The following is a 27,943-nucleotide window of genomic DNA, read 5'->3' on the forward strand; positions in this document are numbered from 1 at the left end:
AAACATTAACTGAATATGCATGACTTTATGCATTAACTGTGCTGCCACATGACTAGCTGAGTGCATGAATGTGCAGATGTACTAGTACTAGTGTTCCTAATAAAGTGGTCGGTTAATGCATGTAAGTTGTCTTCTTAATCGGTTAATTGACTCTGAAAAGACTTTGCTGGATGTAAAATAATCATAATAATAATAATGATGATGATGATGATGATGATGATAAAATACAATGACTAACAAATAACAGTAAATCCTTTAATGGTTTGTGTGCGTGGCAAAGGTCGAGACATGTGATTGGTTGGCGCGTGCGACTCCCGTTGCTCAGGTGCAGCAGTCTCGCGCTGGCTCTTTACACACTAAGTACAGTGAGCTCCAGTCATCCGGCAGAAACACACTGCCTGATGTTTCCGTCTTCTCGACATAAACGGGCTGTTTCAAACAGACGAGCTTTCTAAATTCTACATGCATTTCTATTTCTGACAGCACAAGATCGAGTCGAGAGAAACCGGTAAGTAGCCCAATCTGTTTGCTCTGAACTGTTGCTCATTTCCCATGTGTTTTTCTGTTTATGTTGCTTGAGTCCGTCATTCCTAAAGTTTATCCTATTCCAGTGACAAACACTTGTCTAACAGAGAAAAGAAAATGGGATGCCTTCTTATAAAAAGAAAATAGGTTTTCATGTGGTTTCTACCTACTACTTTTATTTATAACTTTATGTAAAAAAAAATATCTAAAAAGTTCTGTAAAGATATCAGCTATATATAAAGATATTTTTGTTGATGTTTATCATACCTAGACAGTATGTTTTGCCATGCTGTACATATCCAGTATGTCTAATTATGTCTAAAAATCATATACATGCATACTGTATGTACAATAATATGTATAATAACATGCCACACCATTACAAAGACAGTTTGCATGTCTTGCCATGTGACCCTTCCAAGGAAAACATATACTAATAGCAAAAAGTTCATGTAAATACTGCAGATATAGGTGACGAACAGACATTTCGCAAACCATGCCACAGATTTGTCTGTCAAAACCTTTGTGACATTTGAACGTTTTTCTTTTCAATGCTAAGTGGACTTAATTGGTCATTTGATGTACTGTGCTATTCAACATCCACGTTATTGTTATAGATGCAAAATATTGTCTCTCCCTCTGCATTTGAAGGATTTTAGTGTATGTGACACTCTGCACGTCTGAACATAAAATTCCCCTTCTTGTTTCGAAACCCTTAATACAATAGCATTAATGACATCATCAGCGAACAATTCTATCTACTTTAAATATAGAAGCTGGTTACATGAACATGAAAAGGGACTTTACAAATCGCTAGTAGCAGCCTGACCAGCCTATGTGCTATAAAGTGACAGTGGCTTTAGAATCTATTTCCATTAGCTAATATAAGCAGAACATTTGTCCATATTGTGTCTCAAAATGTTGCTTCAGGACATGTTGTGTCCTGCTGTGCTGATATTCAGTATAACCGCACTGTGACATTCAGAAGCATAAGACTGTGCTTTATTTTGAGCAGGTTTGAAGGCAGCATTGCATATTAGCGATTTTAGCGATGATATAGCAATATGTGATTTATCTTTTTATAATAGTGTCAATAGATTGAAGTAATTTAATAGTAATGTGGACTATATATGTAAACTTCTGGCTGTTAGTCACATTGATCCTTAACTGCTTGTTAAATGTCATATACTCAGCATAGTAGAAGTTATAATGCGTTTTGGGGTGAATACGTTGAAGCGTAATGATCCTTTCCAGGTACAGTGCAGCAAATACAAGTATACATTAAATTATTTTGTAAATACAAAAAGAAGAAAGATTATAAGTAACAGTACCGAGGCAGGAATTAAATCTAGGAGCCACTAGATTTAAACCTACCTTTTAAAATCTCCTAAAGGGCTATAAAGTCATAAAAAAATAATTTTTAAATTTTTTTCTATCCACCCATCACAAAGAAAAGAGGTAAGAAATGGGCCGCAAGCTGGACATGTCGAATCTGACAGAGGACGAGGCGGAGCATGTGCTGCAGGTGGTGCAGAGAGACATGCAGCTACGTAAGACAGAAGAAGAGCGTCTTAGGTAAGCTTGGGATCATCCATATCAATCCTATAGGCATGTGTGTGAGCAAACCAAAAAGACAACAGAAAATAAATAAGCAGCAAAGCCAAAAACACAAAGTTCCAGACAGAACACTATAATACTATAACATATCTATAATAATATTAATGTTTTTTTTGTTTTTCTTTGTGCATTTCGCTGTAACACTGTTGTGTCTGCATCAGCATGAATTATTTTGTTAATCCATGCATTGCTAGATTTCATTAGAAATTACTTAGCCTTTCCGTCTGAAAAAACACAAAATACAGGAAGGACCCTCCCTTCCTTGTCTCGCAATAGCTCACTTCCTGAGACAAAGGATATGGTCTCATTTTTGTGGGCAGCTATTTTGGATTACTCCCAAATATGTATATATACAGGGGTTGGACAATGAAACTGAAACGCCTGGTTTTAGACCACAATAATTCATTAGTATGGTGTAGGGCCTCCTTTTGCGGCCAATACAGCATCAATTCGTCTTGGGAATGACAGATACAAGTCCTGCACAGTGGCCAGAGGGATTTTGAGCCATTCTTCTTGCAGAATAGTGGCCAGGTCACTACGTGATGCTGGTGGAGGAAAACGTTTCCTGACTCGCTCCTCCAAAACACCCCAAAGTGGCTCAATAATATTTAGATCTGGTGACTGTGCAGGCCATGGGAGATGTTCAACTTCACTGTCATGTTCATCAAACCACTCTGTCACCAGTCTTGCTTTGTGTATTGGTGCATTACCATCCTGATACACGGCACCGCCTTCAGGATACAATGTTTGAACCATTGGGTGCACATGGTCCTCCAGAATGGTTCAGTAGTCCTTGGCAGTGACGCGCCCATCTAGCACAAGTATTGGGCCTAGGGAATGCCATGATATTGCAGCCCAAACCATCACTGATCCACCCCCATGCTTCACTCTGGGCATGCAACAGTCTGGGTGGTATGCTTCTTTGGGGCTTCTCCACACTGTAACTCTCCCGGATGTGGGAAAGACAGTGAAGGTGGACTCATCAGAGAACAATACATGTTTCACATTGTCCACAGCCCAAGATTTTCACCGCTGGCACCATTGAAACCGACGTTTGGCATTGGCACCGGTGACCAAAGGTTTGGCTATAGCAGCCCGGCCATGTACATTGACCCTGTGGAGCTCCCGACGGACAGTTTTGGTGGAAACAGGAGAGTTGAGGTGCACATTTAATTCTGCAGTGAGTTGGGCAGCTGTGGTTTTATGTTTTTTGGATACAATCCAGGTTAGCACCCGGACATCCCTTTCAGACAGCTTCCTCTTGCGTCCACAGTTACTCCTGTTGGATGTGGTTTGTCCTTCTTGGTGGTATGCTGACATTACCCTGGATACCGTGGCTCTTGATACATCACAAAGACTTGCTGTCTTAGTCACAGATGCGCCAGCAAGACATGCACCAACAATTTGTCCTCTTTTGAACTCTGATGTCACCCATAATGTTGTGTGCATTGCAATATTTTAAGCAAAACTGTGCTATTACTCTGCTAATTAAACCTTCACACTCTGCTCTTACTGGTGGAATGTGCAATCAATGAAGATTGGCCACCAGGCTGGTCAAATTTAGCCATGAAACCTCCAACACTAAATTGGCCAGTGTTTCAGTTTCATTGTCCAACCCCTGTATGTTTGGGCAGCTTGGAAAGATTAAATCTTACATATTACATACTGTGGCATTCATTTTTTAGATTTTTAGATTCATTTGTATAGCATTAGATGTTATGCTGTAACAGGCAAGAATTTGTGTTGGGTCTCTTCTGAATGGTTCTATCATTTGTTTGAACCTAGTACAACAACCATAGTGTTTTATCGTAGATTAATAGTTAACACTCAGAATAAATTTGTTTTGATTTTCAGTCATTTAAAACACTCTGTTCCCCACTTGACCTCTTTAGACATGATAGTCCACCTTGTCCACCTTGTCTGTGGACATTAGCTACTATAACTCAACTTTTTTCAACATGTATAATTGTATGTGAACTTTCCTCTTCTCTTAGCAATGTTTACGTTGTAACTGTAGGTCTGCTGTTGCCTTCATATTTTTGTTAGTGACACCAGAAATGCCAGAAATTACCCAAAAATGTCACAGGGGTGTTTAAACCACTGCTGCACCTGACACACTCAAACTAGTGCAACACGCACATGCCATGTCACTTGACCAGTGTGTATGAGGAAAAGCATAAAAGAAACCTTTGAATTTACTTCCAGAAAATAGTACGCTTCTTTATGGAATTGGGGCCTGGGTTTATGCCAGGGTCAGGAGAAGGAGCTCAGGAGAACAGGATAAAGAACATAGACTGAGACATGAGCAAGGACTGAGATTAAGCCTGGAAGGGATCAGCAGCAGAGACGGAGACCAGATTAGTGGCGTAGTCCGACACTGTGAGAAGACTGATGATAAAGATCGACACAAGGGTGGCTGAACAGGGAGATTCTGCATGTGAAAATGTAAAACCAAGATGAAGGGATAAATTGGAGGGCCAGTCAACTAACCCTCTATAGACTGCCAACTGTCAATAAATTCTTGTCAAATATTTATAGTTGCTCATGTTTAGTAGTTAATCTGTGGAACACTTTTAGCACTCTATTTGATGCTCCAGTTTACGGCAATTGATGTGTAGTAGATGAGCTATACACTATGGACCTCTACCTAGTGCTTTCACTTTCAACTCCAGTTAAAGGGGATTTCAGTGATGCAATATGTTATTGAGAATCTGTTGATAGGCATCTATATTTAATGAAATTCTTATGCTACATTTGTACACGCCTACCCTGACAGATGGCAAAAAAAGAAGATGTAAACAGTACAGTGTGTGCAGTCTAAAGCAGACTATTGAAATAAAGTGTTACCAGATTTTCTTGTTCCGATTCATTTTGGACTACATTAAACATGTTGATGGATAAGACTCAGTATACAAACATTGTTCTTTGTAAAGAATAAACTGTTAAGTGTAACCAGTTGTTTCCACCCGAGCCTTTCAGTCTCTTGTGAAGTTAATAGGACGTAAAAAATGCAATTTTTTAATGTTACCAGGAAACCAGAAAGGCGGCAAAAAAACATATTGACACCTGAGTACAGGTTGCCAGGTCTAGAAGGAACCCAGCCCATCATTTTTTAAAAAAAACATTATTATTGTTTTTATTAGCTTTCAAACTAACTCAGTTTGACAAGAAAATTGTACCTGGTAAATGGCTATATTTTGTTAGTTTTCTTTGCTAATGTCAGCTAGCATTGAGTCAAGTAGCTAAAATAATACAAATTTCACAAAGTCAAATTCTATCTAATGCCAAATTTATTTACATAATATTTTATTTATGATTCATTCATTAGCACACTGTGCAGTATTACTTCTGCATATGACCAGCAAATGAGATCCGAGACTGAATTATATCTTCAAGCAGATTGGTGCAATTGCTTGTAACAGATTTAGATAAGTGAGAACATGTGACAATAATTGAAATGTGATAAAATCTATAGTTTTCCGTAATTGTGTACATAGCACATTTCATTAGTTAAAAAAAAAACACTGCTGCTGCACAACTCCACAGTCCTGTGTTAGATCCTATTAGAGCTGTGTGGAATTTCTTTCTTGCATGTTCTCCTAGTGTCCTTGTGGGTTTTCTCCAAGTTCTCTGGTTTCCTCTCACCTCCCAAAAAGTCAGCAGGTGTATTGGCTAAGATCAACTGCCACTAGCTGGGAATGAGTATATAAATGTATGTGTGCCTGGTACCCTGCAATGGACTGGCTTCCTTTCCAGTGTGTATTCTGGCTTCTGGCCCAGTGTTACCCAGGATAGCCTCGAGATTCTCTGCAACCCTTTTTAAATAAAGAAGTCACACAAGTGAACAAGTAAACATTTTTACATCACTTGAATGTGCATTTTGGCTGGATACCCTATATGGCCAAAGATTTGTGTACACCTGACCATCACACATATATGGTTCTTCCCCATTTCCCACCTATTTTTAAGTGCACATTTCTAGGATTTTTTTCTAGAACTTTTCCTTCTCTGGAACCTAAAGGCCCAAAACTATTCCAGCATACCAATGGCCCTGTGAACTGCAAAGTGTGGTCCATAAAGTCATTGTTTGCCAAGGGTGGAGTGGAAGAACTCAGCTGTCCGGCACACAGCCCTGACCTCAACCCCACTGAACACCTTTGGGATGAACTGGAAAACTGACTGCACCCCAGACCTCCTCGCCTGACCTGCCTGACCTCACTAACCTCACCCACTGTTCTTGTGGCTGAATGAATACAAATTCCCACAGCCATACTCCAAACTTTAGTTTTGACCATTACACACACACATATATATATATATATATATATATATATATATATATATATATATATATATATATATATATATATGTGTGTGTGTGTGTGTAATGGTCAAATATCCACAAACCTTTGCCCATATAGTGTAGACTTTTAATTGAGGAAGAATTTGACATTATCTATACTTAATTAGTACTTTTTCAAGTATTTTTAGTCTACCTTTTTCATTTTTGTCCATTAGCAGTACATGTACAAAAGATTATGAACCAGAAAACACTCCACAAATCAGGTTTTTACCCCCATCTGATTAATGGAAATCCCCCACTGTGATTAGTGAGTCTGGCACCAATGTTTTACTTTGCACAATAATCAGATGTCGTGTCAACACTAATCTGTTTTTGTTCCCAGGATAAGATTAGTTCAGTATTTAGGCAAAAGAAACTGACATTTTCTTTCATAATGTCAGTGTTTCTGTACATGTTTACTTTCTGAGTGGTTAATGAGGTTGACATAATTTATAAACTGATTGGAGTGGATGCATAATGATTTAAAATGGAAGTCTGTATTGATTTGTCTCAGTGAACGATGTAGAAGGCCACATTTTAATCACAGTGGACCTGGGCCACTTCTAAATGCTTTGATTAATGTATTCCTCTGGGAACCGCTGCACATTGATGTCCACATTTATTCACGATCTGACTGGCTTCCTAATGTGGCCCATATTGATTGATTAATTGTTTGTTGCTTCCTTAGTAATATAAAGCAGACTGCTGCAGTATTCAGCACCTACAACAGCTTGGAAATTCAGTGAAACACTTTTGATAATTTTCAAAGTACAAGTACATTTTGGCTGGAGTGCTCCTTATATATATTGTTGCTCATCTGTATTGACATTGTGTAGGGGATTGTTGAGCTATTAAACCACTGTCGAAAGTCTATGATCTTCCTATTGTATTAGGCCACAGGCTTTGGATTGGCAACTTTTTCCAAAACATCCTACACAGTGGAGCACAGTCATTATCCCACTGGAAGAAGACCAAGAGTTTTCCAATGCTTGACCCACAAGTGAACTTGAAAAAGTTATGTAATTTTTGTACATCATCACTTCCCATAAGTTTTTGTGTGTTCAGTGGATAATGAACCATGGTGTAATTGGTCAGTGAAAATTATTTAACCGCACAAGTTATTTCAAATAGTGTGTAGAATCCTGGCATTGCTTCTTAAAGATTGTATCTTTAAAATGACTTATTTTCCAAACTGAGGTATTTTTCTACACAATAATGGAGAGCAATGCTGTGCTGTATGTCGCAGTAGTTAGCATTTCCACCTCACAGCTCAGGACTCAATCTTAAGCTTAAGGTTATTTAACTTGTGGAGTTCTACATATTCTCTCTGTCTAGGTTTCCTGTGATTTTGCCTGTAAAATGCCCAATTTTGTATGCACAATTTATCCTACTGCACACACAAACTAGTATGTGTGTTCATTGGGATCTCATCCAGAAGTATTGGAATGGCAAAGTCAATTCATTTGATTCTGATACACACTGAAAACGTTTAGGTTCGAGAAAATTTTAGCATTATTTTGCTGATAGTATCAACTCCAGTAGATGTGCTAGAACAACATGGAACATGCCACATTTAGGAGTAAACCAAATAGTCTTAAAGTAAATTAAAGTAAATAACACATTAAATGTGGTTGCATATTGCATGTTTCAATAACTACATCATGATGGCAACCCAAAACAACCCAACATCACCAAACTTTTGCATTCTTCTTTTGTGTTTTGTTCTTCTTTTGTGTTTGTACTGCAGCTATTTGTAGTTGTTTTGTGGGGTTTCTCCCTTCAGTCTGTTATGAAGGTGTAATCCTGCTAATTGGGTTAAGCTCGTGGGATTGACTTGGCTAGTCTAAAACCTTCCACTTTTTCCCCTGATGAACTGCTTTGCTGATTTGGCAGTGTGTTTTGGGTCATTGTCTTGCTGCATGCTGAGGTTCCTCCCAATTAGATTGAATGCATTTCTCTGTAAATTGGCAAACAGAATCTTTCGGTAGATTTATCAATTCATTCTGCTGCCACAATCATGAATTACATCATCAGTAAAGATTAGTGAGCCTGTTCATGAAGCTGACACAGTCTATCTGAGCCTTACAGTGCTCTTCTTTGAATTAAGGATTGTAATATTTTCTACCATGCCCTGTGCAGCTTGAGGGTAATGCTTTGGGTTTTTCTTCACAGCTCCCACAATGTTTCTGTCATCACCTGCTGTTGTTTTCCTTGGCCAACCTGTTTGGCATCTGGTTATTAGCACGCCAATGGTTTATTTCTTTTTCAGCATATTTTAGATTGTTTTGTTGGCTATACCTGATACCTGTGCAAGGGCTAAGATTGATTTCTGAGCATTGATTGCACCCCAAAAATAACAGCTCTCTGATCTTTAGTGTGTTTTATTTTTTACCAACAAATACAGTATTCACAGGCAAAACCACAGGGATGTAAGTGTAGTCATTCACAGCTATTAACTGTTTAAACAGTCAATCTAACAGGACACACCTGGGCAAGAAGAAACCTGTCAGTCATCTGATATTTTTGATCACTTGAAAAAGAGTTGGCTCAAACATACAGTGCCACCTATGAAGTTGTTCAACATGTTCTGATCTATTGTCTCATGTTAATCTTTTCATCTCAGACCCGAATATTTATAGTGTATAGCAAAAACAAAGGAATCGAAGAATTGCCGGTCCAATACTTTTGAAGAGACATTTACTTGCAAATAACCGCTTCAAATTTGCACACATAAATATGAACAAAAAGTATGACTCTGTAAATATGAACAAGGATGTTAAAAAAATGACTCGACATAGGAAAAAGTATCGGGACACTACAAAGTACCAACGTTAGTGCTTTGTCGCGAAGCTATCAATTTTGTTTTTTTAACATTTCTTTGTTTATGCATATGAATAAATATTTTTTTGTTCAGATTTACAATTACAAAGTCAAAAGACATTATGTCTGTAGATATGAAGTATATAAATGTACTGGAAGTATATTAAATAACAAAAACAAAAGGGTCAGAATACTATCTTATAACTATTACTTATAATTATTAGTTATATAGGCATTTAGAGGCTACTCCTGATTTTTTTTTCCTGTCCTCCTTTATTTTCCATATCATCTCTGTTGGGTTCCCCTTGCTCTTCTCTGTTGCATGGCATGACAGAATTACTAACTGATATATGTGAGATGCAAGCTGTATAGTGCATGATTAGCCAGTCTGATGAAACAAGACTAAATGAGTGAGAATTTTCGGGTGAACAAGCATTTGTACCAAGCAGGCATGAAACATGAACAAAGAATCGTGTAATGCTGTTCTGGCCTAGAAGCCATAGAAGAAGAAAATGTTGTCCTGTGCTTGTTTACTCTCTGGCTTGTGTGTGTCATGTTTTGCTGCACAGATGGAGAAGCTTGGTGCATCAGGCATGCGTCCAGTAGTCTCTTATGGATGCTTTCAATTTACAGTCTAGTTTCATGTCTGATACTAAAACAGAAACATATGTTAATAATCGAAAAAGTTGAATAATAAAACAGAGCCAGAAGTCATGTGAATAGAAAAAGTTAATGCAAATTAATAGGGAGTAATCACTAACTGTTATAACAACTAAAGAATTAGTACTGAAATATTAGAGCATGGCATAATAGAAATTCAGACCTACAGTACTATATATATGCTATCGTGTCCCTTTAACGAAAGGCTTTGACCAACTCTCATCTGAATTTTAAACACATGGTCCAATACAATAGACACTGTGATTCATTCAGCTTATTATGTCACTGCCATTTTGAATAAATATTGGAGCTTATGCTATGAACTTACAGGGCCTCTCCTCTGCCATTGAGTAGATTTCCCAAGCACTCTGTGGACCCTACCCTCAGCTTAATCCCACAGTTAAAGTCATGATCATGTGCTTTCACTTACCACAAATCACTTGCTAAGAGCAGATGGAATGTGTCCACCTTAAAAACTGTCTAGAGTTTGTGTGTTCCAAACTGAGAAGTGAAGCTTTTATTTGTCTCACATACATTACAGCACACACATATACATTACAGAGCACATTTGGCAGCCATGATAAAGCACCCTTGGAGCAACTGGCCCAACCGTGGCAGGTTGTTAATGACCTGCTCATGGACATGCTGAACTGGTTGGTCATAGTATATTAATGACAGTCTGATCTATTATCCCTTTGGGTAGACTACACCAGTCCATAGAGATGTGCTGCATCAGAATAGCTTCTTTGTGAACGTATAAATTACTTGCCACCTCACTGGCCTTCTTAGAATATATTTGTGAAAGTGAGAATTCTATAAGCCCTCTCTATCCTTTCTAGGGTAAATCTTGAGTGTGCAAAGGGGCCAAAGAGATGAGACCATAGTAAAGGCAATAATCAAAAGCAACAAAAAAGGAGTACACTCACAAAAGGAGTCCTGGAGTCAATTGAGGCTAAGGTAGACAAATTATGATCATGAGTAGCCAGTTTGATTAGAAACATATAACTTTTCTGGTGAACAAATCGTTCGTCCCAAACAGATATGAATCTGCTAATACTGTTATAGTCTATAAACGAGGGAAAATCTACTAATTTACCCAAAAGAAAATTTACCATGGTAGACACTTTTAAAACCTTGAAGACATTTTTTGCTAGTGTCTGAAACACTGTGATCCCAAATTATTTTTTGTAGTTGAGGAAGATATATTGAGAGCAGTCTTTTCATGGAAAAAATGGCTTCTTTATAACGTTTACACATATAAATTGAGCCCTGGGGGAATGGTGGTTTGGCATGTTTACCTCTGGGTATTCCTGTTGCCTCCCTCTGTCCAAAGACATACATTGTAGGCTGATTGGCATCTCTAATATTGTCTGTGTGTGAATGGGTGTGTGAGTGCCCTGTCCAGATTGTCCGCTGCCTTGTGCCTCGGGTAGGCTCCAAGCTCCTACACTGTGTATAATAAGAGGTACAGATGATGGATGGATGGAACTGAACCCTTCTCAATGCAGTTATGATGGCAGCCACTACAAACCGGTAGACAATAACATTGTAAGAGGAGGAATTGGAGTGAAGTCAGTTCCTGCTCTGGGCAGAGTGTATCCAAAATAGTATATGTCTAGCAGGCCATTGCTTGACCCCGTTCCAGTGCATACTGGATTTTCAGATCACTCTTTGTTTTATCAGGAGAGTCCTTTGCATTGTCTTTATCAGATGACTGGATTCAGTGCAGCCTGGCTGTACTTTGGCTGCAGTGTTTAAAAAAAATCATCTTAAGATTTGGCCAGTGCTATTCTATAATTGTCCTGGGATTTCTTTAGCCATGTTCTGTTGCTGCTTTATGTGGTCATAGACATGCAGGAAGATTACATATATATTATCCCTGCATACTGCCTGGTTTCTCATAGTAATATAAGCTTTAGTGTTCTTTCATTTCACCTCACCTGGTGCGAGTTCTTTGGCGAGAATGTTGGAGCAGTGTTTCCCGTGGCCTTGCACCTGCTGGTACAGGGCACATTTTCTCGCGTGTGCCAACCTTTCAGAGCATAAACAACACTCTGAGTGTGAGTTTAGAATATAATTTAGAACAACATACTGTTCTGTTTGGTAGACGACTGACTACACTAATACATTTACTAGCTGTCATCCAGTACAAAATCTCCCTGGGTATCTTTCAGCATTTATTATTTCACACACACACACACACGCTCTTTCCTTTCTCCCTCACAGTGAGTTGAAACAGGAGCTGGATCAGGAGGAGAGTCGTTGTGTTCTGCTGTCACGCCAGTGTGGCTTTAATGAGCGTTGCTGCATCCGCTGTTGCTCATCCTTCACCTTCTTTCTGAAGCCACGCCGCCGCTGCTTGGACTGTCGCTACAACGTCTGCAAGCGGTGCTGCTCGTATTCTGAAACTGAAAAAAGCTGGCTGTGCTTCGCTTGTGAGAAGAGCAGGTAGGGGCTTTTACTACACTTACAAACTGATCAAGGAATCTAGATTGCTATTGATGCTTGAGCCATGACTGAGATCTAAGCTTACTTAAGCCTAGTGATGCTGCTCTTGATAGAGATTCTGTTCCATACACATGCAAGAATGTTTTACACTCGCAAGAATACAGTGAATCTAATGCATTTTTGCATGCCCTATTTAAAGTAGAATCAATCATTTATCCATTTTTCAGCTAGAGTTTATTAAATGCCACTTTTCCCCTGACATTAACAAAATTGCACAGCATGGGTGGGCAGAGATGTGATAATTCTATACCTTGGCTGAATTACTTTTATTCATTTTTAATTTTTTTTTAAATATTACAGCATGACTCAAGCCAATGTACAGAAAATGAACAGATTAGGCTCATATTTTTTTGTACATGTGAATGTTTAATACAGAATGTTCTTTCGTGTCTGTTTGAGACATGTGCAAAAACTGTGCACAGATGGGTGCGTATTTATTCGACGTTTTACCATTTCTTCCCTTATTGATTCAGCTGTGCATACTGACAGTGATCTATTTCTGATGATATATGCATTAGGGATTAGTAATTAAACTTTGTCTATAGGACCATGCTTATTAATTATCTTATTAAGCAATAAAATAGCAATATAATATGCATTAAAAGACAAAGATTATTGTGTTTAATTTTATAACTTATTCCTGAAAACAGAGACGTGTTAAGAAATACCACGTATTCCTGAAAACGTTCCTGTTTTTGGGCTGTACAGATATTATTCTGTATTATTCACATTACATATCTCGCCTGCCCTCAGATATATCTTCATTAGACAATTCAGTCACACAATCAAACACAAGTCAACACACAATGCAATGAAATATAGCACTGTAGTTGTGGAACATGTTTTGTGGCTCTATCATTGAATGGAATAATACAAAATGCCAACGGAATGCTATTACTCTTTTTTGATATAACTGGGATAACAGATCTCTGTGTGTCCTACTGACCCAGTTTGTTTTGTTTAGTAATTGCAGACGTATGTGTGTGTGCTGTGTGATTAAATGAATATAAATTTGTTTTAGAGAGAATGGATCCTGTTTGTTCAAAAGGTCGCACATAGTTTTAATAATATTAATATATATGTATATGTATATATGTGTGTGTGTGTGTGTGTGTGTGTGTGTGTGTAATTGCAGACTTCTGAAGACACAGTCTCTAGAGTGGTTCTACAGTAATGTGAGGAGACGGTTTAAGAGGTTTGGCAGTGCCAAAGTGCTGAAGATGCTCTATAGGAGGCACGTTGGCGACCAAGGGAGCCAGGCTGAATTTACAGGTGTTGAACTAGTTATTTAACGTTTATGCCATTCTTCATATTGTATAGAGGTGTTGTCTCTTTTTTCTTTCCAATTTTTGTAAAATCTCATAATTATTTGGAGGCATTTTTAACAGATTTTGAGCTATATGCCTACAGTTAGGGGTTTGGTTGAGATGCTAGATATCTGTGCTATTGGAAAAGCAAAGAGCTGGGCAAGTGTATAAGTTTATTTCTAAAACCATGAATGTTCCCAGGAACACAGTGGGTTCCATCATATCAGGGTTAAAAAATGAAAGGTATAATCTCCCTTACTAGAGCTGGCTGTCTGGCCAGGCACAGTAACTGTCATTAGAAAAGCCTTGGTGCGGGAAGTGACTGATTACCCAATGGACCTTTTTTAAAAAAAAGCTTCAGATGTCTTTTGCAGAAACCTGGTGGAAGGACAACATCTCAGAAATACTTCATCATTTAGCCCTAATGGGAGAATGGCTAGATGGAAGTCAATCCTGAGTAAAAGGAGCAGGAGGAAAAATATTTTGTGGTCAAAATGAGACACGAGACAAAAATGTGACTTGAAAACCAGCTGATTTTTTTTAATAATCAAACCAGACTGATACTATTCCAATAAATTATTCAAGACGATGATGTTTAGTAGGTGTCGCCTTACAAGCTTTAGGGTATTTCGGATTAAAAGGTATACTGAGGCATATCTATATATCTATTGTCCATTTCATTTGTGGTGGAAATTCAAGGGAGGTGAATACTTATGCAAGACAATGTGTACAACATGTGAGTTTGCAACGATTGTGTTGGTGTACACCATCTGGATTAATTTTAAGAGATTTCAGAGAATTACCCTAGTGTCTAGGGGAAAGGTCGCAGTGGAGTGTTTTCTATAGATTTTCTTTCCTGGATCAATACTGTAGCTCATTAGGCAGAACAAAAAACAATTAGTTAGAAATTAAACCTGAAATTATACTAAGTACACTAATGTAGCTAAAATAGAAGTTAGACATGTCCATGCCCATGTTTCTTGTACATGTTTGATAAAATATATGTTATTGTCAGAAAATTTGGTCAAAACATGCTTTAAAGCATTATTTGTTCTTATTTGTTACTGATGTTACTGAAATGACTAATTGCTTTTAATTTTGCCAGAATGAGAAGAATCCCCTGTATTGGATACCACTGTTTTAGAGTTTATAGTGTCTAGTAGAGGTATCTATACACACAGAAGGCTCTGAAGTATATACTGTTCTCACCGATTTGGGAAGACCCTTTTAATCATGTCCTGTCCTAGAGGGAGATCATTTCTTATGCCAGACTGGCAGTCTTTTTAGGCTCTGATTTAGATAGTGGAACTGTATTTTGTACCTGATATGCCACCAATCCCACCTTGTGGGTGGCTGTCACAGCTAGATTAGAGGCTGCCAGCAGGGTATGCAAATTGTTGGAAGGTCTCAACATTCATGTGCACACGCTCAAGAAGGTGACTCACACTGCCCCTCACTGTTTGAATATGTGGGTGTATTTCTATCGAAATATGTAGCCTTTGAATGGAAAAAGGAGCATTTTTCCATAAATGTTTGTGTAGAAATGTATGTTACAGGAAAGGTCTTTTCTAAACATGAATTTCTACACTCCCTGAAAACAGTAAAGGGAACAAAATTCGTCTCATCGTAGTTTCTCAGGGAAGGTTTACTTTTGCTGTATTTAGCTTAATGCTTGTGTGGGCTTATTTCTGTAGGAATGTCTGATTGTAAAGGGCAGACCTTTCAAATCAGTGGGTAGCTGCAATAAAGGCTGTTTGAACTTCAGTAGCTTGGGGATTGATTTTAAAGACCTTTGGAGCTATATATGGTGTTGTCAATATGTGGGATCTATTACAAAACCTGTCAAATCATTCTGAGCAGCCCGTATAGTCTCACTGAGTATTACTATTAAACCTTCTATCAGACACTGGCAATATCTAATCAATGCCCAGATCACCATTTGTTAGTGAAAACTGGTGGTAAAAAATTTAGTGACAGAAAGACAAAATGTTCACTTTGATTAGCTAGTGAGAGAACAGTAAAATCATTTAGTGTGTTGCATGCAGGTGAAAAATACTTTCAGTACTCAGTGTTATGTAAATGATGTGAAAAAAGATGATATATTATCACTGTTAGTCAGGCATCACCGATTGCTCAAGATAAATGCATGACTAAAATAAATAAATATTTTGGTAAATTAGGTCAAACACATTTATCATTAGTTAAAGTCTAGAACTAAAAGCGTAAATCTTTCCAGGAATAACATCTATATGTTTAATTTATTGTTCAAATCAGACTTCATAATTCAGTGTGTCTAAATCCACACTGCACATGACTCACAGGCATCATGGCAGAGGAATAATTTAGAAATATGCCCTGGTGCTGTATATGATTAAAAAAGTTTATTAGCCCAATTAAATAAACATAGTGTGCTTGTGACTCATTGCTGGTATTAAGCTGTATGGTTGGCCTGCCTGTGGTCTTCTAATATAAAGGCCAGTTTGACAGCTAGGATAATTGAAGGTGCCAAGGTCCCATTATCGGGATGGCAACAATATTACCTCTGGGCTTATATTTCCTGTGTAATATTATAGTAAAGTAAAAAAAAACCAAAAGGAGAAAACTGATACAGGGATATTGCTGATTCTTGAGTAGATGTGTTTGTTCACTTTTCATGTTCATTCTGAATATCTTTCAGGTGCATCCTCCAGCAGAGTCATTTTATTAGTGCTCTATCTTTTGTTGTAAATTTATTACTGTGCTTATCTTGAATGTTGAATCTTGTTTTGGAACACAAGTTTTATTGTTTTGCATTGTTTACTAGCGATAAGAAAGCAATACATGAAATTCTAAATGGCAGTAAGATATTACGAGGCTATGAAATATTTTAGAATGGTAGGGGTAGCTGTAAAATCACAGTCAAAGCGAGTAACAGTAATAAATTGGTTAATGGCAGACCTGTAAAACCTGTAGAAAAGAGTGTGTATGTGTGTGAATTACAAACTCCAATAGTGTGATGGTCTTGTTTTTAACAGAAGGAAGTATATATGCTGAAAGCACTGATGACAGTGTTTATGAGAGTGATTCTACATTCTACAAACATACTGAAGGTAAGTGACAAAAGAGATACATTACATCTAATTTGCAAAATGTTCTAACACAAATGGATTAGTGTTCTGTGGACGGTGTCATTGCAGAACGAAGCATGGCAGAGAGCATCAGTGTGGCACTGCGTGTGGCAAAAGAAGCCATAGATGAGGCTATTACCAAGGCAGAAAAACAACCAGGCAATCAGGTACTTATTTGTAATCAGTGATGTTGAATATATACATTAAGGTAAGCTTATTCCTTTTTATATCTAAAATCCTCATTCTTTTCTAACACATTTTAAACAGAAAGCTGATTTTTTACAAAGCTGGACTTCCAGGCGTTTTTTAATCCAACACAGCTGTACTGCTGAGTAGTGGTCTGGTAGTAGTGTAAGTGTTGGGCGTGAAAGAGAAAGAAATATCAAGCAATATTTTTTTGACCTAATTAAAATTTTTTCACAGGGATTACAGTAAAGCACATATCATGCTTTCTGTCTGTGATGAGAATGTGAGTTTGCCGTAAGATCAAATCTGTAGCCATTTGCAGCTTTTAAACTACTGTAAATTTTGGAAACAGTGTGATGTTACTGTGAAGTAACATACGCACATTGACTAAATTATTGGTACCCTTACATTTAAGAAAGAAAAACCCTGAAAATTGACTAATGAAAATCAGACATTGCTTTTGAATTGTGGTTCAACATCTGCATTAAAAAATGATAATATGATAATGATAAAATGATGGTACTCTTAACTTAATATTTTGTTGCACAACCTTTTGAGGCAATCACTGCAATCAAGCAATTTCTGTAACTTTCAGTGAGACTTCTGGACCTGTCGACAGGTATTTTGGCCCACTCCTTCTGAGCAAACTGCTCCAACTGTCTCAGGTTTGAAGGATGCCTTCACCAGACTGCATGTTTTAGCTCTTTCCACAAATGTTCAATAGCGTTTAGATCAGGGCTCATAGAAGGCTGCTTAAGAATAGTCCAGTGTTTTGTTCTTAATCACTCTTGAGTGTTTTTTAGCTGTGTGTTTTGGGTCATTATCCTGTTGACCCATGACCTGTGTCTGAAACCAAGCTTTCTGACACTGGGCAGCACATTTCGCTGCAGATTGCTTTAATAGTCTTGAGATTTCATTGTACCCTGCACAGATTCAAGACAGCCTGTGCCAGATGCAGCAAAGCAGCCCCAGAACATAACCAAGTTTCCTCCATGTTCACAGTAGGTACAGTGTTCTTTTCTTTGTATAATTCATTTTTGTGTCTATGAGCAGAGAGCTGACATGACTTGCCAAAAATCTCCAGTTTTGTCTCATCTGTCCAAAGGACATTCTTCCAGAATGTTTGTGGCTTGTCAATATGCATTTTGGCAAATTCTAGTCTCGCTCTTTTATGATTTGCTTTCAACAATGGAGTCCTCCTCTGTCTCCTCTGTCATCTTCCATTAAGCCCACTTTGGCTCAAACAGCGATGGAGAGTGCGATCTGACACTGATGTACCTCGACCTTGGAGTTCACCTCTAATCTCTTTGGAGGTCGTTGTGGGCTCTTTGTTTTCCATTCGTATTATCTGTCTCTTCAATTTGTCATTAATTTTACATTTACATTTCTGGCATTTGGCAGATGCTCTTATCCATAGCGATGTACAAAAGCGCTTTGAAGTCTCTATCAATAAATACATTAACATAGGTAGGTCTTCAGCTGTCGGTCAGTGACTTGGCTGTATGGACATCTAAGGGAAGTTCATTCCAGCACCTTGGTGCCAGAACAGAGAAGAGTCTAGGTGTATACCTACCTTTTACCCTGAGAGATGGTGGGACCAGTCGGGCAGTGCTAGTGGAGCGTGTTGCAGTGTAAGGTTTAATAAGAGCTTTGAGTTAAGATGGTACTGGTCCATTCTCAGCTTTGTAGGCAAGCATCAGTGTTTTGAATCTGATGTGTGCAGCTACTGGAAGCCAGTGGAGGGAATGCAGCAGAGGGGTGGTGTGGCAGGTAGAAAACGAGTCATGCAGCTGCATTTTGAATCATTTGTAGTGGATGAATTGCATTCAGAGGTAGACCTGCCAGTAGAGAGTTGCGGTAGTCCAGTCTCAAAATGACAAGAGACTGAACAAGCACCTGAGTAGCCTGTGTGGATAGAAATGGCCGAATCATTCAAATGTTGTACAGAAGAAACCAACATGAGCATGTGACATTAGTAACATGAGAGGAAAAGGACAGTTGATGGACAGTTGTCCATGGTTACCCCAAGGTTGCAAGCAGTGGCCAAAGGGGAGATCATGGAGATGTTCAGATATAACCCAAGATCACCAGCAGTTCAGTTTTGCTGGGATTGAGTTTCAGTTAATGAGCTTTTATTCAAGATGAAATGTCCATCAGACACACTGAGATCTGAGCAGAAGCCATGGTATCTGAGGAAGAGAAGGAGAAGATACGTTGGGTGTCATCAGCATAGCAGTAGTATGAAAACCCATGCGAGGATATAACTTTGACAAAAGAGTGTGTATGGAAGAAGAAAAGGAGAGGACCAAGTACTGAGCCTTGTGGAACACCAGTGGAGAGTCTGCATGGAGCAGATGTCAATCTATTTCCTTCTAACCTCCTGAGACACCTCTCTCCTTAGCTTTCTGTGGTCCATGTTCAGTCTGGTTCAGTCTGGTACACACCATGATACCATGATACCAAACAGCACAGTGACTACTTTTCAACCTTTAAATAGGCAGACTGACTTATTACAGGTTGGAAGACAACATTCTTCTGTTGAACCACAATTCAAAATTTCCTATTTTAACTTGAACTTTTGTCAGTTTCAAGTTATTTCAGTGACCCTTGTGGGTTTTTCTTCCTTTAATGGAAGGGTCCCAACAATTTAGTCTACGTGTGTGACGTTAATAGAACAGATGACAGTACTGAAGTTTACTGAGCTTTTTTCTGAAGGAGAAGCTGAAGGAGGTTTGTTACCTACGAGACAACAAAGGAGAGCTGATAGAAGAGCTCACCACCATGATTCTGCAGACAGTGAGTAACAGGAGTGAACGCCTACAAGGAAAATTTTAGTTCTGTAACTACTGTGCAGGATTACCAGTTTATGTATTATCCAAGATCAGCTTTGCCTGTTCCACATATTATCTGCTTATTATTTTTTGCATGTCTTTGTATATTTTGACAAATCATTAAAAACACATTTTTTATTTGGGGTAAAAGCTGAAAACTTTGTCATTTACCTCAGATTATCTGCAAGAATAGAGATCTATCTGAGATGCATACAGAGTGTAATTTGGAGCCACCACCTGATCAAAACCGTAATGTGAGTTCTCATTTTTCTGCCAATGATTGACAGAAGGGTAGCCTTGTGAGTTGTTTTAAAGACCAAATGAGTAATGGAAGAGTGTAACGAGTAAAGTGAGGAATCTTTAAAAGAGTGAAGTGAATACATTTTTTGTTGTGGTACTGCTGCATGTGTCATTTTTCCTAAACAGCCTCTATTGTACATTTTTATCACTCAGTCCCAATCAGCCTTCTCACATCTCACTGAAGAAATTTTGGCCCAGCATGATAAAACTGAGCAGAGTTCCATGCTCTGCACCCAGGGGCTAAAGAAGGATGAAGTTCCTGCTGTTGCAAGCTGGAATCAGAATATGGACTGGATGGAAAACTCCTGTAAGTCTTTCTAAAACTAAGCTCTAGATATCCGTATACCAATTTACAAACAAAAATAAACATGCAATTTTACGAACATTGTTATCTATTTATTGTTCTTGAAGGTCATGAGCACATAATCTGATTATGTTTAAGGGCTTTGCTATTATTGCAATAATGTATGTTTTGACCATTGGTGAAAGGTGTACACGTTTGTTTGTCTGTGTGACTAAAGGTGCATCCTCAGTGCTACAGAGTCCAGATGGAAATTGGTTTGCCCTGCAGAGTACCCAACTGCCTCGGCTGAGCCTACCGACCAAGCGTGAGAACCTGATGTTCAATGCCCTGGAGAAAGAATCTGGTGTGATCTCAGCCTATGATGGAATTGCCTCTGACACTGAGTCAGACTCTGATGGAGCATGGGGTGCTGCCCGGGGGGAGATTCACCGCAAACTGTGCACCAGCAACCTGTTATATGACCGTCATGCCACCAGCTCCAAACCAGCTATAAAATCACCCACAAAATATGCTTCTGACCAACCACAAAGTGACAGTGACCAGAACAACCCTGTGCCCCAAATCTATAACCCAACACTTCCCCTCCTGAAGAGGACGGTGTCTCTAGAGGACAGGCACCTACCTTGCCAATGCCATAGTGTTATGGGTGTTACCACTAACCCTTATGGTGGAGAAAGTAGTGAGGATGGCTTAGAGGACAACAGGGTCAAGAGGACACGACGGAGGAGAAGAAATAAACGTGAGGCTACAGAGGGGAAAGGCTTGAGAGTATGCAGTGGGGAAAGGCCATCTTTATCTGAACCTGTGAGGAAAAACATCTGAAATATTTATAATAGAGTGTTAATTATAAGATTCTAAGTAATATTTTATTTATCTTATTATTGTATCTTTTATATTGTATTACATATAATATTATTTAATATTTAATATCTTCTGCAGCAGGATTACGGCAGGATGCTGTTGAATTACCTGTTGAAATGCCAGAGCAAGAGGCAGAGTGTCTCAGAGATTCCAAGTGATGAGACTATGAATGCAGACACGCCAGACTCTGTGACACCAGACATTTTGAAATCTGGGGCCATGACTCCTGATGCTTTTACACCTGATGCAGAAGACCCCCTCACTGAGCATCATGTTCTGAGTGGTACTTCAGATCAGCAGCTGACATCCAAATTGAGCGAACTGGCCAATCATGTCAATGGAACACAGCTCCCATTAACCAGGAATGGGATTGATGGAGTAGTAGAGCCTGTAGATGAGGGAAAGGAAGTGCGAGAGGGGGGAAAGAAAGAAGAGAGGGACAAAGAGAGAAGAGAATCCTTAAGTGATATGGTGGTGGATGTCAGGCAGAAAAACTCGGAGATAAAAGAGGATGAAGATCACAAAGTAGGCAAAGGATTAACAGATGTAGAAGTTAATGAGATAGAGACCAAAACATTAATGAATTTAGAAACCCAAAGCACAAATATGATTGATAATTTGCACAATGAAATTTTACAAGAGACAGTAGTGAAACAAAGTGCACCTGAGACAGACGGAACTGCCAGAATGTCACTGGAAGAGTGCTTTGATTATCAAGCTGAGATGGATCGAGAACCCGAAGAGCATATAGAGAGAGAATTAAATACCACTTATAAAATTGACTCAGACGGACTGATTAAAACTACTGAAGACAAAGCAAGTTATTTGAGTAAGAGAATGCTTGTAGATCAGAATGTTGAACAGGAAACGAAAGACAGGTCAGAAAGTAAAGGGGGAGATGATAGTGAGCCTGAACCTGTAAAAAATCCAGACAGTATAAAGAATGAGGAACATAAGGAACCAGAGGCAAAATGTCTTTTGGAGACAACTGTAGAAAGCTGTGAAAAAAGTGAAAAAGACGAGAGTCAAGAGTGTAGGAAGCAGAAAAAAGACACTGAATATGAAGCTGAAAGTAAAAAAGACAATCTGGACAATACTGGAAGTGAAAACAGAATGAACAATGAGAAAGAAAGCCTAACATTCAGTCAGGATAATCTTGATTTTGTCGAGGAAGAGAACTCAGAATATAAGCAAATGACTGAGAATGTGGTAACAGGTTTAAATATTATGGAAGAGGAAACAGAGGCACAAATCAGCAATACATCATACAGCATATCGGATTTAACTGATGATTCTTGTAAGGAGATGGAGGAAAAAATGGGAAAACAAATAGAACAAAATCAGATGACACAGGATAATGAAATGGGATTCCATAATGAGAGAATAGACAGGGATGAACAAATGCAAGAGGATGATATGGAAAATGAGAGTAACTTTGTTGGTAAAACAGAAGAGCATAGTTGTGTAGCAGAAGCAGAACAGTGTAATGACCACACACTCAAGGACGTTCTGGACTACACTACTTCTGGTCAGGAAGAATTTCTCTCTGCAGAGGATGTCTACAAGGTAAGATTTGTGTTGTTTTACAGCTTGTGTATTGATTATAAAATGAAAAATCTGCTTTTTACTTTACTGTTTCTTCTCACTTTGCTTCTTCCTGTGCTTCTGGCTGGGACTGTTAGGATGAGCACTTAGAAAAAGACCTGCAGTTTATCTTCACTCTGCTACAGCAGGTGATTCCTACAAGTCGTAATGGAATGCATTTTATTACAGATTTCCATTTAGTGAGAAATATTATATACATACTTTCAAAAGCAGCAAAGGGCTTCATCTGGATTTGCTAGCCTGCTGTATCAGCTTCTTTTTTAATGTTTCTTTCTTTCCTTTGTTTGCGAAATCTTGTGGACTCCACTGTCCTATGTTTTTTTTTTTTTTTTTTTGGCTATCACTAGACTTTCCTGAAAGTCCCATCAATTATGTGTGTGTGTGGGCTTGTGTGTGTGCGTGTGTGTGTGCGTGTGTAGAAGTATTCGGCTGCATCTCTGCGCAGTATCACCAGTGAGGTGCTGAAGGTTCTCAATGCTACTGAAGATCTTATCCAGGGGGCCATGGGTCTTAGCCAGTCAGAGTCCTGGGATCGACCTGCCTTTTCTCCTACTCAGAGCAGGAGACTGGATGAGCAGCTCAGCAGAATAGAGGAAAATGTAATAACCCAGCTTGCATACTGTCACCATTCAGCCTTAAGCTGTTACATAGAATCTGTCTCCACATGTGGTCTTTCGTATATTATAATTTTTTTTAAAAATGTATTGATTTCTGAGGCAGACCTCAGAGCATACACAAAATTTTTGTTTACCTTTATCAGGTTTATGTAGCTGCTAGTGCCGTATTTGGACTGGAGGCTGAACTGGGAGATCTTGAGGAGTGTGCACGCAGCATCAGTGGAGATACCACAGAGGAAGAACTCTCTCATCTGGAGGAACAGGTGGCTTCAGCTGCTGCTCAAGTACAGCAGTCCGAGCTCCAGGTATGTTATGCTTTGCTCCTCCACACTGCTTCTGCTAGAACACATAATGCAATAGTTCTAGGGAATCTACAGTGTTGCTGTAATGTGGTCTTTCTCATTCTTCTTCTTCTTCTTCTTCTTCTTCTTCTTTTGTTGTCAGTGTTGCTGTTGTTATGACAACCTGTATTTATACCCTAATGAAAAGCAGATATTATTGCATGCTTAAGTTATGTTATACATTTCTACTTAATCCACTTGCCTGGTTCAACATACCATTCCTATTAGCCTCCAGCTGCTTAGTCTTTTATTTAAAAAAAAAAGAAGAAATTCTTCATACTTAAAATACATTCCTGATAGCTTTAATCACACACAGTATTGAGTGGGTTAGGAAAGTATTCAGACCCCTTCACTGTTTGTACAATGCATTACTTGTGGATTCAATTCATTGTCTTTTTTGACCATTAATCTACACAATAATAAAAAAGTGAAAAACATTTTCCAAATCTATGAAAAAAAATGAAACCTTTTATTCGGTACTGTGTAGAAGCACATTTGCAACAGCTTTTTTGTTTCAGCAAGAAAATGAAACAGCCTTTATTTGTCACATATACATTACAGCACAGTGAAATTCTTTCTTCGCATATCCCATCCTTGGAGGTTGGGGTCAGAGCGCAGGGTCAGCCATGATACAGCGCCCCTGGAGCAGACAGGGTTAAGGGCCTTGCTCAAGGGCCCAACAGTGGCAACTTGGCGGTGCTGGGGCTTGAACCCCTGATCTTCCGGTCAACGACCCAGAGCCTTAACCACTTGAGCCACCACTGCCGGGTTGCCACTGTTGGGCCCTTGAGCAAGGCCCTTAACCCTGTCTGCTCCAGGGGCGCCGTATCATGGCTGACCCTGCGCTCTGACCCCAACCTCCAAGGATGGGATATGCGAAGAAAGAATTTCACTGTGCTGTAATGAAGATTTACACGTTTTTGCATTTTTTGCATTCTTCCTAGCAGATCTTTTTAAAGCTTATCAGATTGGAAAGGGAGAATCTGTTAACTTTAGGTCTCTCCACAGATGTTGTTTTTGTGCTAAAAAGGTCAACCGTCACTCCTCTATAAGGTTACTTGCAGAATCTATCCCTGCTGCTGAAGTTTCCCAGTAGCATGATCGACATTACCTGTGTTTTGCCAAAGTTCAACCGAAAAAAGTTTAATTTACGTGTTATCAGACCAGAGAATCTTTTTCTCCATGTTCTGAGCTTCTAATGAGTGACTTCCACTTCTGTAGAGGACTTCTTAAGCTTTGTTATAGCATCTGTTCCTTCCCAGAACAAGGCCTCTTTAGCTCTAGGCTCTAGGAAACTGGTTATTCCAAACATCTTTTATTTCACAATAATGGAGCCCAATGTGCTCCTGGGACCATTATTGTGAACTCTTTAGAAGAGGAAACACTTCCCAAAATCAATGGAGCTATATTTATTACTTCATTGCTTCAATTTTGGTCTGACCTTGTGGGACTGTATACACACAGGTGCATGCCTTTCTAAATGATGTCTTATCGTTGGACTCCAATGAACCTCCTGAGACATCTCAGGATAATCAAAACATAGAGGATGCACCTGATGTACCAGGATGCACCTGAATGAAATATTTCAGTTTTTGATAAGTTGCAAAATTTAAAAAAATATATTTTCACTTCATCATTATTGATTTTGTTTGAAGATTACTGTCCAAAAAAGTATATCTACAACAACAAATTGCAAGGACAGTAAAGGGGTCTGAATACTTCTGAACACACTGTATGTACATTATGTAGCAGTAGCCAGTGTGGGTATGGTTTAGTGTGGGTTAGTACTAACCTTACCAAACATTATTAATTATATTTCGATTGATCTGTACAACGTGAGTCAGGACAATTAAACAAGAGAAACTGGCAAATGTTTTACATGCAGCTCATGTGCACTTTATGCCATTCTTTTGCTTTGTGAAGATTTTGGGTATTCAAAGCGAAGATGCCAACCCTGTGTAGACTTTGAGGATGATGGCAACAACCTCCTAATTGCTACACACAACAACATTCTAAATATGCTGTATCTGTATCACACAACTCCAACTGACTGTATATGACTGTAGAAAGGACATTATTCATAACCACACTCTCCGGTGTTTAGAATAATTTATAATCACACTCTCCGGTGTCACCCGAATGAGGATGAGGTTCCCTTTTGAGTCTGGTTCTTCTCAAGGTCTCTTCCTCTTACCATCTAAGGAAGTTTTTCCTTGCCACAATCGCCTCATTTTGTCTATCATTAATCTTGGACTTTTGTACTATGTTTCTTATGTTCTGTATAGCTGCCTTTAGACAATGTCCACTGTTAAAAGCACTATACAAATAAAATTGAATTGAATTGAACTCTGGATAAGGGCGTCCATAAATGTAAATGTAAATTTAATTTAAATTTTACATTAAATTTACACTGGATGGTTTAAATTTGTTCCTGGGTGTGTGCGAATGTATGTAAATGTGTGCATGTTGTGATGAGGTGGACTAGAGTCCCATCCTGCCTTGTGCACAGTGCTGATTTTTGGCACCGGTGTCACAATTTGAATAGTACACCTCTTTGAGACAACCGCATTCACATGTTAGCTTTTTAGTTTGTGCCTTTTGTTTGTGTCCTGGACAGGGTAGATTCACATGAATCTATACTAAGTGGACTTTTTCTTCTTCAGGTGACAGACATTGCAGCAAGAATTGCAGCTCTGAAAAGTGCTGGCCTTAATGTAGCACCACAGACGCGTTTTGCCAAGGTCAGAAGAAAACCATGCCAGTGTCTTGAGCATTTGACACATTTGTGCAGCATTAACACTGCTCATGTTCACACACCCACACACATACCTAGTGAAATATATATCACTTTTATTGCAGCCACAAACCATAGATTCATCTCGCCAGCGCCGCCGCCGCCTGCCTGCACCTCCAATGCAAGGTAACAGCCATAGCATCAAACTGTCCCAGGGGTACTACATCATGTCTGATTACATTCAGAATACTTTTATTGCACAGCATGCAGAAACTAACAAACAAAAAATAATACCCCCATAAGGAACATAAAGCTTTTTTTTTATCAATGATTTTTCTTCTGTCTATTTTTAGGTAAAAAGATGTAGTGAGGCCGGAACTCAGGAAGCATCACTTTACAGCCAAACAAGCAGAACCTCTGTGCCTTTAATCAGTGAATTACAGGCCCAAACAACCTTTTCTGTTAACCATAACCAAAATCATGCACTGCAAAACTGATCACTAGGAACTGGAAGACAGCATTACTGTGGGATTTTTTTTAAAAAAATGGCCAAAATGTAAAAGAAGATGAAAAATCACTATTATGTGTACAATTAAATATATTACAGTAGGTTATTTATGCTCTATGCACTTACATGAGATATGTGCTTGATCGTTTGCCATAGGCATTTGGAAGATTCTACGCTGAACTTATGGCTCAGTTTTGTTTTCAAGTTGACATTATTACCTTTGTTGTGAAAATCTAAAGTCTATTCATTTTATTTCAACTCATTCATCAAGAAACATAAAAGCACATAAAGCCAGTCTAAATTTTGTTTTTCATATCACTATTTCTCAGAGCATTGTTAACAAGCATCCTAAGCATTTCTGTCCCATTTGCTCTTGTTTATTCCTCTAGTAAAGCATTCCGGAGAAATAAATTTACAAGAATCACATACAGGAATCATAGATACAAATAAAAATGTGTAGATATTTAGTATGGATTAAAATTCTTTATGTAATATCATATCAGTGTTGCATGTTTTTTCATGTTGCTTGTAGCACTAAGTATCTAGAAATTAGAAAATAGTGTGTATACACACACACACACAGTGGAAGAGAATTTCCTATTTTTACATTTATAAAAAAAAATTCTATGTAGTGCAAATATTTTTTTTGCATATATTTGATTTGTCAGCATTTGTTTAGAACAATAAAAAAAACAGTTGACAGGAGACATAGTAAATGTTCTGAGGTATGTTTAATGTCCAGTTTCTTTTCCAGAGTGAGTTCAGTGCAT

General features: G+C 38.6%; 1 protein-coding gene across 6 annotated transcripts; it reads left to right on the forward strand.

The window, feature by feature from the left end:
• Nucleotides 1–336: 336 nt before the first annotated feature.
• myripa (myosin VIIA and Rab interacting protein a) lies at nt 337–27,934 on the forward strand. Of its 6 annotated transcripts, none has more exons than XM_058394845.1 (17): nt 337–508; nt 1,977–2,100; nt 12,191–12,412; nt 13,608–13,744; nt 16,794–16,868; nt 16,956–17,053; nt 19,788–19,868; nt 20,080–20,157; nt 20,357–20,510; nt 20,725–21,311; nt 21,450–22,934; nt 23,051–23,101; nt 23,393–23,572; nt 23,734–23,895; nt 26,595–26,672; nt 26,791–26,851; nt 27,019–27,934. In XM_058394845.1, exons 2-17 carry the CDS (start codon nt 1,991–1,993, stop codon nt 27,030–27,032), a joined length of 3,573 nt encoding a protein of 1,190 aa, XP_058250828.1. In that variant the 5' UTR covers nt 337–508; nt 1,977–1,990; the 3' UTR covers nt 27,033–27,934. The 6 variants fall into 6 exon arrangements, with proteins under 6 accessions (XP_058250828.1, XP_058250827.1, XP_058250826.1 ...); XM_058394844.1 differs by having other exon boundaries at nt 1,982–2,100; nt 21,447–22,934; nt 27,019–27,931; XM_058394843.1 differs by having other exon boundaries at nt 338–508; nt 21,447–22,934; nt 27,019–27,929.
• Nucleotides 27,935–27,943: the final 9 nt, after the last annotated feature.

The sequence above is a fragment of the Hemibagrus wyckioides genome, linkage group LG07 (assembly GCF_019097595.1).
Source record: "Hemibagrus wyckioides isolate EC202008001 linkage group LG07, SWU_Hwy_1.0, whole genome shotgun sequence".
NCBI classification, from domain to species: domain Eukaryota; kingdom Metazoa; phylum Chordata; class Actinopteri; order Siluriformes; family Bagridae; genus Hemibagrus; species Hemibagrus wyckioides.